Below are 13,684 nucleotides of genomic sequence, written 5' to 3'. Positions count from 1 at the left end.
TTTCATGAAGCTGAAGAATTTTCCTGTTGCAGTGTTGTCTTCTGTTTTGTTTACAGTGTGATTTTTATGACTTTTAGGGAAATTTTTTGAGTTCTGGCATTCAGTTAAGCAAGGTAATTTATATATATACTGCTAAAAAGAGCACTGCATTTTTTTAATGAGGTGAATATTTTTAAATGTTGCTTATTTAATCAGCAAATACTATATCTTCAAGGATAAAGTATATTAATTATTTTCTCAAAGGGTTCTATTACATTAGGAGTTTAGAGATAAATTGTTTAATCAAACTTAATAAAAATGCTGGAATGATTAAGTTGGAAACAGGGTTTTGAAAGAGTTTCATATCATCGTCCTCGAAAGAGGTGCATGTGTGCGTAGTAATCAGGATAAGGATGAAACAGGTGGCCATATCTTGAGTCAATTATCCTGTGGGAAGGGCGGGGGAGAGGGGGAAGTAAACTCTTAGGCTTCTATATGCTCTACAAACATTATTAATGCAGAAAACTAATATTTAAAAGAACTGTTTAGTAAATCCATATGAAATAACAAATAGCGAATTATATCTATTGTTTTCATCCAGTTGTTCTTACACATTGACACTTGTTTTAACACAAGTAGAAAATATGTATTAGAATCCCAGAAAGGTAATTTGAAGATATGTAAAAAAAGTAGGATATATGTCTATACGCATCCACATACATGTGCAAATATGTATATTGACATGTCTATGTATGTATGTATATACATATGCATGCATACACATACATATGCAATGATTAAAGTATTGTAGTTTGAAATGGGATGTATGAAATCTAAATTCTTACATGGTTTTTGTTGTATGAAATTAAGCACCTCTTAAATATATTCGACTTAGCAGCCATCTTGGGATGAAATAAGGTACTATTAGTCCTATTATATCACAGGAAAGTGAAGCACGTATTGAAAATTGTACTTAGGTGTCCTGCATGCAATTAAGGAAAAATTTTGCCACCTGGATCTAAAACATAAGCCTTCAAAGCTGAAGATTCTTGCAGGAACATTTAAAGGATATTGTGAAAGTAAAATAATATCAAATTGGTTCAATGCGGAAAAAAAAAACTGCACAAGATGAAACAAAAGTTGATTGGTTCAAAATGGACTAAAATAAATTCATGAAGGGAAAAGAGCGTACAGGGAAATATTCAATACAGTGCTCTTCTGTTCAAAATACCCTAAATACTGATTGCCGAAAGCTAGAAGGGTGCACTAATAAAAGAATATACTTGCCAAATTTCTTACATTCTTACCTTAAGCGTTTGGATTGGCTGCTGCTGGAGACCAAATACTAGGTTAAGTGGAAGCTTCGTCTGATTTGTTGTAATCATTTATATGTTAGATCTGCACATGCCTGTCTTTCCACCATTAAAAACCCTGGTGTGACACAGATGAGCCTCAGCATTCTCAGAGCTTCATTCTTCTCACGTCCTTCCCTTTTTACTCATCTGAATTTCTTTGCTGTTGTCCGTTCCACTCAATTTCATCCATCCAATATTTCTCGCTTTCCAAGCACATCCCTTGAAGACGCATAAAAGTCTACTGCAGAGAGTACACCAGAGAAATCAGAGTTGTTGGGATTAATTTTTTTTCCTGTTTCCTTGTTGATTTCACTTCAGAGACATGATATCACGTGGAGGCAGATAGCCCAAGAGTGCCTACAGATACTCCTTCAGAGTGGAGGAGTATCCAGCAATATTGTATCAGAGACATCTTTCAATAACATTTTTGTTGTTGATTTGCAAAATGAAAAATGAGGTACTAAATGAGGCTAACTTCTGCAGGAATAGATCTAGAAAATGAGATTTTCAGCCACTTTGCAAATGACAGTGATCCAGCTGATACTGGGCACAGCTATTGTTAACTTTGCTGTTTAGATTTATTTAAAATATTATATGAATATTTATTTAAAATGTTTTGCTATGTATATATATACACATAGGTATGTATGTATATATGTATAGCATATACAGCGAAAGATTGTGAGGTTTGACCAAGCTGATTAATTTTCTTAGGTATTTTTCTGCTCATATCTCTACACAGACTTGAAATCTCTTTAGAATTCATATAAATTGTAGTCAGCTAATTTCAAAGATATTTCACTCATTTTTTAGATTTCTTTCATTCTGGAAAATAAAATACAGCTACTGCTTTGGTTTACAACAGTAACTCTGCTCAGTGAAAGGAAAATTAATTTGCTCTGTTCGCTAGTGGCTAAAGACCCCACACATATTCAAAAAGACTGCTCCTCGTAGTTCCCTGCCTGCTAATTAAAACACAGGATGTTTTGTTTGTACTAGTTTAATTAAACCTTGGAATTGCTGTTTGGAAAACTTGCAAAACCAGCTAGCTTTGTGCCTTTAAAATGATGGTTTTATTAGTGGCAGGAGCGTATATTTCTAAGTTTTATTCAGACAATGTGAAGCCTGCAGCGAAACTGAGGACACTCAGTAATTCTATGAAATAAATGCACGTGTCCCACGAGCATCAGTGCAATTCTATATATGTCACGCATGTACATGTCACACTTTTCAGCATCCCTGTTACCATGGGCCTTGAGACCCTCGCAGTCTGAATAGTGGAGTAGGAAGTAAAGATCTGACAGCAGGTTGTTCCTGTCCTGTAGGGTCAGGGTGTTAGCTGTTCTGTTGCAATGCATGGGAAGAAAATTGCACTTATTTATCCTTTCAGGGAAGAAAGCTAAATCTACTGTGCAGATTAAGTCTGCAATGTGGCAGGTGCTACACAGCTTCGTTAGTATAGTAATTGGATGGAGAGTTGGTTAGATGCATCCCACCAAGCAGAACTGCATTTAGTGGTTTAGTCTTAAAGTTTGTGTATGTATTTTCCATGTAGATTGCTTCTCATGGAATAAACCAGGTAATGATAAGTGATAAGGCTGGGATCTTTAGATGTTGCTGGCTGAAATCTAAACCAGAACTGTTGTCATCAAAGTGAGGTCAGTGGGTTGTAAAGCATATATTAAACAGTAAAAATCAGCTAATATACTTATTAGTGTTTTATCCGTAGGCAAACAAGTGCTAAGAGTCCCAGTCTGTGTTGGTTGATCTCCACTATTTTGACTTGCGTCAATCCCAGACTGCTCACACTCTTTCCAGTCAGTTCTCTTCATCTGCCTTAATCACACCTCCTCAGCTCTTTCATCCCAGATACTCCCATTTCTCTCACCTCTTTTCCTGAATTTGTTTTCCTGTCCTCTGTCATCCTGTCCCTTCCTGTTCCTTAAACCCTCTACCATTTCTCCTAATTTCAGCCTGCAATTCTCATTCCAGCTGGGTCTCAGGCTTCCCTTCTTGCTCTTTATTCAAGTCAGTGCAAGCTTTTCTAGTTCTGACTACTTCATCTTCTCTACAGATACTTTTAACCACCACACTTCACTGATATATGAATGTGTCTCCCTTGATGTCTAGTCTCTGTACCAATCTCTAGTCCTGGCTTCTTTATCTTCTCTCCAGTTACTTTTATCTACCGTAACTCACTGATTTGCAACATTTTTATTTCTTGACCTGCTGTCCGCATTCTCTCTCAAAATTCTTGTTTCTAGTTCCCTTTTCTACTCTTTTACTTTCAAATTTCTACCTCAGTCTTGGTTTCCTCCCGTTTCCTTCTTGTCCCAGCATAATCCAGAGTGCAGCTGTGACTCATGCCTCATCTGCATTTGAAAAAGGCTGCCTGCATCCAGAAAAGATAGAAGTATTACTAGAGCAAAGGAGAGAGAGTCTCCGTTCTTTTTGGATGTGTATACCTGACACAATCCATCACAGCCTAGAGGCACTCAATTGCAGCCAGAGCATAGTTGATGCAGTTTAAAACAGAGATATGACAAGTCCCTGTTTAGGTAAAATAGCAATAGACTGTGCTCTTATTATAAAATCAAATAATGGTATGTAGTATTGTGTACAATACATTCTTCTTCCTGTTTTAAGTTGGATATAGCATAAGCGTTGTTTATTGAACATTGTGATATGAAATCAAATATTTTTACATAGGTTTGCTATAGGCCCTGATATTTAAAATGTATGCAAAGAGCTATTTCTTGAACATTCCTTTCAATAATTTCATAATGTATGTCTTCTCTTCCTTTTGGATAATACTTAGTCCTGTCAAGAAGCTAGAGCTGGATTTTTTTTCCCTTGTTGAAGAGATATTCAGTCATTTACATTGGTAGCAGAATTGATGACCTTTTTTTTTGTTGTTGTTGTTTTTTGTTTTTTCCTGCAATGAACCTGGGAAATTTTGGTCATAAAAGATTTCAGTTTCTGTGTTCCTTAGATCATAGTAATACCTTAAAAAAAGAAATAAATTATTTGCTGTCATGTTTATTGCTGTATAGTGCATCTGTGTATGCAAAAGTATTTACTGAGGTTGTAACTAATTCTTTGTTCATCTTTATTTAAAGGATTCATCTATGTAAAGGGATGAAAGGAAAAATTATCTATATACTAAAAGACGCATTTTCATTTTTAAGAAATATGACAGAGAAAATAATGTTTAAAAAAACTCTTGAGGAAAAAAAAAGCCAAATAAAAATCTACAATCTATTTGTTTTCTCTTCTACTATACAATCCAGAGCAATAAATAATAGGACTAAATCAGATTAACAGTCAAATTAAAAAAAGGTCTTATCTATTATGTTTTCCACCTATTCTTACGCACCAGGAAGAAGATGAGACTCCTTTTATTTCTAATAATTTGCCAGTGTGCCATAAACAGTGTCAAAACACACAGTGCTTCAAATCCCAATGTCATTTTACTGATGGCTGATGATCTTGGTATTGGAGACCTAGGATGTTATGGGAACAGAACCTTAAGGTATGATGATACAACCGGGGGAGTCAGAGCTTTATATTAGTTTTTCTATGGATTTGTAAAGTTAAAACCCCAAAACATTCAGAGATTTGAGTAGTTCTTTATAGGTAAGCAAAGTTAATAGCCTTTCTGGAGAATAGAATATTTAATCTCTGTTTTCTTTTCTGAAGAAGACTTATTGATTTATCCTGCTGAAAAGTTGCATCAGAAACAGAGAACTGAGTAACCAACCAAATAAGGGTAGGTCTTGAGAAGCAAAGTATAATCAACAATTGTAGTAAAATATACATGACACAAGTACTATAAATTAAGCATATTTTGAAGCATTTGTGAGTTAAGTAAAGCTTGTCACTAGCCAATTGTAAATAAAGCGCTGATTTTTTTCCTTCATTTATCTTCATGCTGTATTCAATAAATTCATTAAAACAGGGTTAATATACCTGACTAATGAAACAATGTTCCCCAGTATGATTCTTACTACCAACTTAGGTATGATGGTTGTGTAAACAGCACAAGTTGTACCTAGTCATTGTGGTTTAGTGGTGCAAAGTCTTTGATCATGTTAAATAAAACATTCAGAATAAAAGCACTGTCCTATCAAATGTTAAATACTTTTGTTCCTGATTAAGTTAGTTAGAACTAAAAATTCGTTACTCAAACTCAGAAAAAAAAAAAAAGAAAAATAACTCAAGTTACAACTTATAGTTTTAAATGGGGAGAAAAGTACATACCAATGCTTGGATCACTCCCCTCACAAGTCCCAGAACTGCTCCAAGATCTTTGTTCTCTGATGTGAGAATTCAGAATTAGATCTTTGGAGTTTGAAGGAATTTCATCACACTGCTTGTTATCAGTAGGTGATGTTATAGATAGCAGAGAAGTCTGTTGAAAAATTAATGTTTCTGACTATTCAGACTTAGATGATGGGAGCACTAGTGTGCCTTGAAGTCCTGATCGTTAATCTCCCAGGTCTCCCCGTCTGCATTCCTAGTTTTTTTCTGCAGAACCAAGGGCATGGGATTTCTTCCTGTATGAACCAATTTTCTTCTGCATGATGATTTGCATACAATAAGTCTTAACTTGATTTTCCTGATAGTTTTTGCTCCGGATTCCTTGATCTTGCCATGCCCATTTCCAGATAATTATCTTTGTGTATTCTTTTGTTGTCTTTCCTGTTTATGTTTTTCTAGAACCCCTAATATTGACAGGCTGGCAGAGGAAGGAGTGACACTTACTCAGCATATAGCAGCATCCCCGCTTTGTACTCCAAGTAGGGCTGCTTTCCTGACTGGGCGATATCCTATCAGATCAGGTAAAATCTCATTGCTTTATATATAAATATAATATTTTATTTGTAGTAAACTGTATGCATTTTCTTCTCTGGATTTTCTTGATACCTTTGTCATTACTTGGTTAGGTACTTATTCAGTGGCTGATCAAGCTCACTGAAGTTGGTCAGCATTTCAAGTCTTCCATATATATGGGAAATTCTCACATTTCAAATAACAAAAAAAATAAAGCCCTTTTTTACTAGGAAAAAGATTTTTAAAATAGTGAGGAAAAAATCTGATTGTGGTTATTTAATGTAAGGAGCAGACAAATTCCATTGATTTCCTCCACCTTCCAAATGACCCTGGGCTCTCTATCTGTGTCCCCAGTCGCATTCAGGCTGCTCCGAAGATATTTGAGGGCAGCCTGACTGTTGAGTATAACAGAGATTCGTCTAGAAAGACACAATGGAAAACCTGGTGTAAATCCTTCTGCTCAGACATTTCTGTTTCTACAAAATCTTTTGGTTTAGACAAATTGTAATTTTTTTTCAGGGTGGCAGGGGTGGAGGAGGTGGGGTGGTGGAGTGTATGATGACTATTCATTAAGGTGTTCTAACAGCCCTTAATACTGGGAAGAAGAAAGAAAAATCTCTCCCTTCTTTCTAAATATTTTTGTTCCATATCTATCCATACACAGTGTTAAGTATCCCATGAATGCATGCATTTAATAACTTCTCTCACTTTTAAACTACCTGATCCAAAGTCCATTTAAGTAAGTGAAGATCCAGTCTGTTTATTTTAATCCGTTGGGACTGAGCGCTTCAGTGCTTAGCCGTGCAACTTTAACATTCCCTTAACATCATTTTTAGCAAGGATCATTATACATTAGTCAGATCACTTGTTCATTAGTGGTAAAACATCCTGTCCTTGCTTCTGGGAATGAAAGCAAAGCAAGACTCTGGAGCCTACTTGGTACGTTCATGCTCATTCAAATCAAGTAACAAGCTTCTGCGAAAGCGCCAGCTAATATAACTTGCTAAATTTTCCATTACATTCATCTGCAAAGGAAAATTTTATATACCTGTTACAGCTATCTTGCCATTAATATTTACTGTAGGTAAAGCCACAGGTCACTTTCCATTACGACCCTTGTTCTTATTTCCAAAAAATTAGCATTTGAACTGATTTGTTTCTTAACTGATCGCCTCTCAGATAAACCAGATAATTTCCGTGTAGGTACAAAAATTTAACTATGTCTTAATTAAATTACTACATTGCTAAATGTGGACAAATTTCCAAACATCAATGAGTACTAGTAAAGGATTATTATAGAAGATACTAGAATCATGATGTGGAAAAAAAGTTAGAAATCTAAAAATCCTGCTAATAAGCTGAACAAAAATATCCCAAAATGCAGTATTTGATGAGAAACACACACAGAGAAAGGTAGCAATAAAAAAAAAATCATGGTTCTCTACTTTCATTCTGGTAATTTAAGGGAATTACACGGATTTCAGTTACAAGACATTGAAGTGCATAAAAAATAAATACGAATAAATATATAATAAGTAAAATATAGATATGTATAGATGACTAAAACTACCTAAACTGTTGATCAATAAAGATAACTGAGGTGAAAAACTGAAGTCAGTATTTGACGGGTAGGTTGAGGTCTCTTTAATAAACCAGCTGAACAAGTCTTTTTCTTATCTAACCACAAGGGATACCAGAGGGAAGAGTCTGGTTGTCTACATCAGTCATGTAACTTTGGCACCGCAATCATACAGCTGCATAATTCAGACTTCCTGGAGATACATCTCGCAGATTTGCATAGATATTCTGTGTTCTGTCTGTCTGTACTTGGAGCCAGCTCTCATCTGGAATCCTAGTAATCTAATTTTCATGAACCTGAGCTCTCAAGTTCCTCATCCAGAGATTAGTTTATAAGCTCAAGTTTATGTTCCTCAGACTCTCAGTGTATAATATAGAAAATACTGTGCCTTATTTAGATGTTGTCTTGTTAGCTGATACCTTATGCTGCTTTAATGCACTCTGTGTGCTTTGAATCGTCGGTCTTCATGCCATTGCAGCACTGGTTGTCTCCCATCAAAGCTGAGTGCCTTAGCCACTCTATTTCCAGAATCAGACTCTGTCTTGCTCTTTTTTCACCTCATGTTACTTACATGCCCAACTGTAAGACTGCCCTATTTCAACTGCCTTCTTTCAAATAACCTTAAAGGCTTGTAGAAAACCACGTATGAGGATAGTCAGAGTTCTGAGAGTAGAACTTGGGAGTGATCTCGCTTCGTTCTAAGCTCCATTCCTTCCTCATGTACAAGAAAACTGAATTATGCAAGCTCAACTTCTTTCAGATATGTTATACCTTAGAACATCTTCAGAAGGGGCTGCAGCTTTTTATGTGATGGCTGGCCCCACGATTATAAGCAGAGAATTTTTTCTCCACTTCTCTATTTCCGGTGTCAATGCAGAAAAGACCTTGCTCAGCTAAATGGATGATTGTATCTGCTACTTGCAACATTTAGTGTCTGGTGTCAATATGTAATCTAAGTGATACGATCTAAACCAAAATACTGCATGCAGAAAGAACAAATAGAAATTGTTTCACTATATTATCCAAGTCTCATTCATTTTCATTGTACTTAGGAATGGCTGCCTTCTCACGAGTTGGTGTCTTCTTATTTTCTGCTTCTTCTGGGGGACTTCCTTCTGAAGAAATAACTTTTTCCAAACTCCTGAAGCAGAGAGGTTATGCAACAGCTTTAATAGGTAAAATTGCATACATATACAGCATTATTTTTCATTCATTGCAATCAAAAGAACATTAGCTTTCCATATAGGCTATTAAGGATCTGCATTAAGCTTTTTTCCCCCACAGCATAATGAATTTATTTTTCTGGCACAGAGCTGATCACATTCCCATGCATATGCGAAGCACTAATCAGGTAAGTATGACTGTAGTTACAGTCTCATTGTGCAAGGTACTGAAGAAACATGAACAAATTGAAAATTAGTCAAGCTCTTGGAAAGTTTTCAGTACAAAAAGGAGTTTGATTACAACAGAGAAACAATGAGGGACCAAATTGCAGGGTACAAGTCAGCACAGTGGGGGGATTCATTTCACCAGTTTTCAAATATCCATAAAGTAGATGATGTAGTATGTGCACTAACTGTCTGGATTCTCTTCTTAGTTGTCAGACAAGAATGGGCATTTCTAGGAAATTTGTCTCATCCTGTGGTAGATGTCTAATATAAAAATGTGTTTCTCTCTCATTATAAAGATAGTTCAGAGAACTAACTGCAGCATAAATATCCAGTGATGGGTAAAAGGAATCCCATTAGATGAACAATAAATTGAATTGGAATTAGTATCAGAAAGATGTAACATTTAAATACTGTGGGAGGCTTTTTCCTAATCTGGCGGCGGACTTATTCCACACTGCTTACATTTTAGAATATTTTTGTGAAATACAACTTTTATTACATAATGTATTTCTGTAAAGGAATTGCCAGGAAATAGTTTAGAGAACACCATACCGAAATGTTACTACATTAATTTAAATGATGGATGTACCTAATTGTACCCAATTTGATTTTCAAATGTAACAGAAGCTTGCAATTTTCAGAGTAATTTTTAAAAAATCAGTGTGTTTAGCATGGCTAACAATTCACACCACTGTTCAAAAAAAATCAGTATGATGTAGATAGCCAATATTGATGTTCGTAACTAAAAATCCTACTTACCTATACCCCAGTCTTAGAAAGTATAAAATACCTTGATGTTCTGACAGAGTCAAAATATAAACCCAGAAAATCTTAGCAGAAGTGTATTTAGTGCAGGTGTATTTGAACCATAGTGCAAAAAAGCCATTCATAATTTGTCATGTTCATCATGGAGTTAATTCCTATTGCTCCATATTCAATTAAAGACTGCAAAAAAATCATTTTTCTGTTTGCAAAAAGCACTGTAATACAACTCATTTTCTGGGGCTGACCTAGTTAATGTTCTTTTTTTAACTACTTTCACTGCAACATGACAGCTTGCCACTTAGATCTCCAGAAGTTATCTCCATGATGCTTAATGAACAATTCTTCCAAGTGGCCTGAATGATAGCTATGAAACTATAAGATGTAATGTTAACATATCCTTAGAGTATAATGAAGGCTTCTAAAAATCAAGAAGTGCATTAAAATTAAGGATAAAGCATATGTAAATGACAAAAAAGAAAAATTATGTAGATTTGAAGACTAGATAGGCAGACTCTAATTCCCAACCAGCCCATTTTCTGTCTCTGCTGGTATTCTTATTGCGTCATATTGGTCTAGGTCAGGGCGTCTTTGGTTGATTCAATCTAACTCAGCAGTTCCCAAACAATTAATTGTCAAATCCTGCACCACTAAGGATTGGCGTAAGGGTAATTTGAAGCCTTTCAGTTCCTCAAGCTTGTACTGTCACTTCTTTTTTTTAGCTCAGTTTCTCTCCTCTTTACTCTCTAAGCACATTTTTTCTTCTCTACATGCATTTTCATTTCTTTTTTTTTAATTTTCTCCCCTTCTCCAAATGTATGCTTCCTCTTGCTTGATACATCCTGAAATATATTTTAGCTATGAATCTATTTTATGTGTACATTTTTTTACCTCATTGTTTTTCCCCTGTGACACAAAAAAGGTGACATCCAATAGATCTGGTAGGAAGAGACACAGTCAGAAGATCTGCAACAAAACCAAGTTTTCTCAAGAAAGGCAGGTGCATTGCATATGTAATATTTCACCAGTTAAGGATCTCGGAGAGTAGCAAGAAATGCTGATGTTTTGTAGGAAGTAGCTATTTATAATGCAAAAATTCCACTGAAAGTAGATGGGTATTATTTTAACTACTACTATACTCAATTACAGTCAGCTTTTCCTCACTACTGTTGTCCAGTGTGTTGTCCAGCATCCAGAGAACTTTAAAATCCACCTATGTAGCTTATCTCCAAAGCTTAAAATACTAATGTATAAACTGGGACCTGTATCTTTCCTCCAGAATGAGGTGTTGTAATATGTTGCCAATACAAAATTGGCAGAGTCTATGGAGCACAATTAATACAACAGCTTAAAATCTGACTATATTAATAATGTATGTTCAATACTTATTATTGCAATGTATTTCATGTAAATATATTACTTTGAGCACATAAAATACTTCTTTTTGGATCTTGCTCTGCATCTTGTATCTTACCATTTATCCGAAGAGCAGAACTGTATCATATACAACTCCTTTTTCAACTGTCTGAGGGAAAAGTAGAGAGGAAACACAATTTTTTCACCTTCTCCAGCATTCTGAGTTTTGAAAAACTGAGTTCCAAATGAAGTTTCTTGGCTGAACAGGACTTGCCTCTCATTTCCATGTGCCTTTCGTTGCATTGCTTTTGCTCTGCAGAAGTCTTTTTTGTGGCCAAAGGAGAGGGGAAAAAAGCCTAGATTTCAAACTATTAAGGTACATATAGTTTACAATTAACAGCATAAATTTCACTCAAAAGCTTGCTAGAATCTGCTGGAATGTGTATGATGCTTGTCTGATCATACGCAGATCAGAAGTGTCCATGCTACGAAGCTTCACTTGGCAATCAGGTGAGAGAGTTTTGCACTGCTCTCAGATTCACAAGGGCCCCAGAATGTAGAGCACATTACAATAATCTGTTGAAATACTAGCTCAAGGCAGCAGTTATTGTCACAAGGAATGAAACAAAACATGTATTGCGGGCCCAGTCATCACTTGTTTTTTTTCAGAATAGCACAGCATCTATCAAAACCCTCTACCTTTTGAGAAGGGCATTTGAGAATGGCAATTGTTTTTTTCTATCACAGCTGCTGATATAGTGTGAACCAGTGCTTCTGTGCTTTTCCCAGCTAACCTGCTGTCTGCTTTGTTTGGCTTAAGTTGCTTCTCAACAAATCTATTTTTGAGACCCAAGTTCATCTTGACATTGAACAATTTGTTGTGCTTGCTAAAACCCTTTTGAAAAAATAGGTCCTATATTTTCCCCTGTCCTAATTTCTTGTTGCAAGATTCTTCTGTCCTGGCTTGCAATGTCTAGTTTTATTGAGATCTAGTTTAAACAAACATCTTTGTATCATAATAAATGACCTTGAAAGTACGCTTAATTTGATTTGGTTTATTTTTCTTATTTTTCACTTAATTATAGGTGCTTTGAGATTGAGAAATAACAGAGGAAAAAAAAAACCAACCAACTTTAAGATCATTTATATTTGTGGTTATAAATCTCCAACTTTATTTCCATTATCTAACTTGATAAGAGTTGTTACATCCTCACCTTGCTACAGATCCAGCTTTGTAATTATTCCATAAAGACGGTCATGTAAACCTAAAAGAAAACACTGAAGCATTTATTTTCCAAAATCTGTATCTTTGCTTGCTGGGAGTGAAAGTCAGAGTTGCAGCCTTAGCTAGCCCTTTATGGCAGCATTCCAACATCTGAAAATTCAGTACAGTGGTCTGCATTTCTGGTTTTGTAATCAGTCACAAAAATGTTCACTGGACCATGTCAAAAGTGGTGATGAGAGCCATTCTGCCCACAGAAAGCAGAATTCCTCCTCAGGTGAGGAGGTATTCTGACAGTTAAGAGAGAAAATTTCTGATGGGATGAGAAAGCTGTAAGCACCTCTATTTCACTGACACATAAGAATACCTGAAAATGCTTTTATAGCTGCTTCTGTACCATACTGAAGGCATTTCTAGCCTAAGACCATCAAGAGATGTACAAGGAGAAGTGGAGTCAATTAAACATTCAGTTAGGTTCAAGATTTCTGTCGTGTTTTAATTCACCTTTGCTGACAGGATAACTTAGGCACAGAACATTTCCCATGCCATACCTTAGTTCTGTCATTTGTGAAAGAGAAATAATGACATGGATCCCATTTGCAAGGCACTATTTCAAAAAATCAGAACTGACCCCCATCTTGATACTGCAGTATCTGCATTTGTCTTTGCCAAAGGCAGAAGTGCAGGATCAATGTGCTGCTCTTTAGATCCCCAAGATGCTCAGGACTGCCTACGTCAGGACTCTTTCTTATAGACATGTAAAAGCTGGGATGGTGCAGGAAAGGGAAAAATTCTGTTTGTCCTTTTTTCCTTTTATGTACTTTCTACCACCTGTATCCTCAAGTCTCTGGAACAAAATATTTCAATTTCTTTGGGCTAGGTTATGGGGATGAGGACTTACTGGGTTTGTGGGGGGTTTTGTTAATTTCTTTAAAGATCATGATCCCTGAAATATACTGGTCATGTTTAGGTATTTGATTCAGAAAAATTAAACAAAATTTGACCCAGTAGTACATATTGTCATCTGTTTTGTCAAGGCTGATGTTTGTCAAATATTCAACATACTTCCTTGCTGAGACCAAAAAGCATATAGCTGTAGCCATCATTTATGTCAATAGGCTTAATTAAATTTGTTTGTTTTTTTTTTAATTATGCATTTGGATTTAATGTTACCAAACAATTAGGTCTGTTGGACTGAGTGATGCAT

The 13,684-nt window shown here is 35.7% G+C and overlaps 1 protein-coding gene across 9 annotated transcripts in view; it reads left to right on the top strand.

Moving 5' to 3' along the window:
* Positions 1-13,684, top strand: part of STS (steroid sulfatase) — a 103,566-nt gene that overhangs the window by 17,732 nt on the left and 72,150 nt on the right. For all 9 annotated transcript variants that reach the window (XM_030475591.1, XM_030475590.1, XM_030475589.1 and 6 more), the window contains 3 exons: positions 4,714-4,866; positions 6,054-6,175; positions 8,799-8,921. In XM_030475591.1, the coding sequence (XP_030331451.1) occupies positions 4,721-4,866; positions 6,054-6,175; positions 8,799-8,921 (391 nt within the window). In that variant the 5' untranslated portion in view covers positions 4,714-4,720. The remainder of the gene's footprint in view (positions 1-4,713; positions 4,867-6,053; positions 6,176-8,798; positions 8,922-13,684) is intronic.

Source organism: Strigops habroptila, chromosome 2, assembly GCF_004027225.2.
Source record: "Strigops habroptila isolate Jane chromosome 2, bStrHab1.2.pri, whole genome shotgun sequence".
Lineage (NCBI taxonomy): Eukaryota > Metazoa > Chordata > Aves > Psittaciformes > Psittacidae > Strigops > Strigops habroptila.
This window is presented reverse-complemented; position numbering and strand designations above follow the sequence as displayed.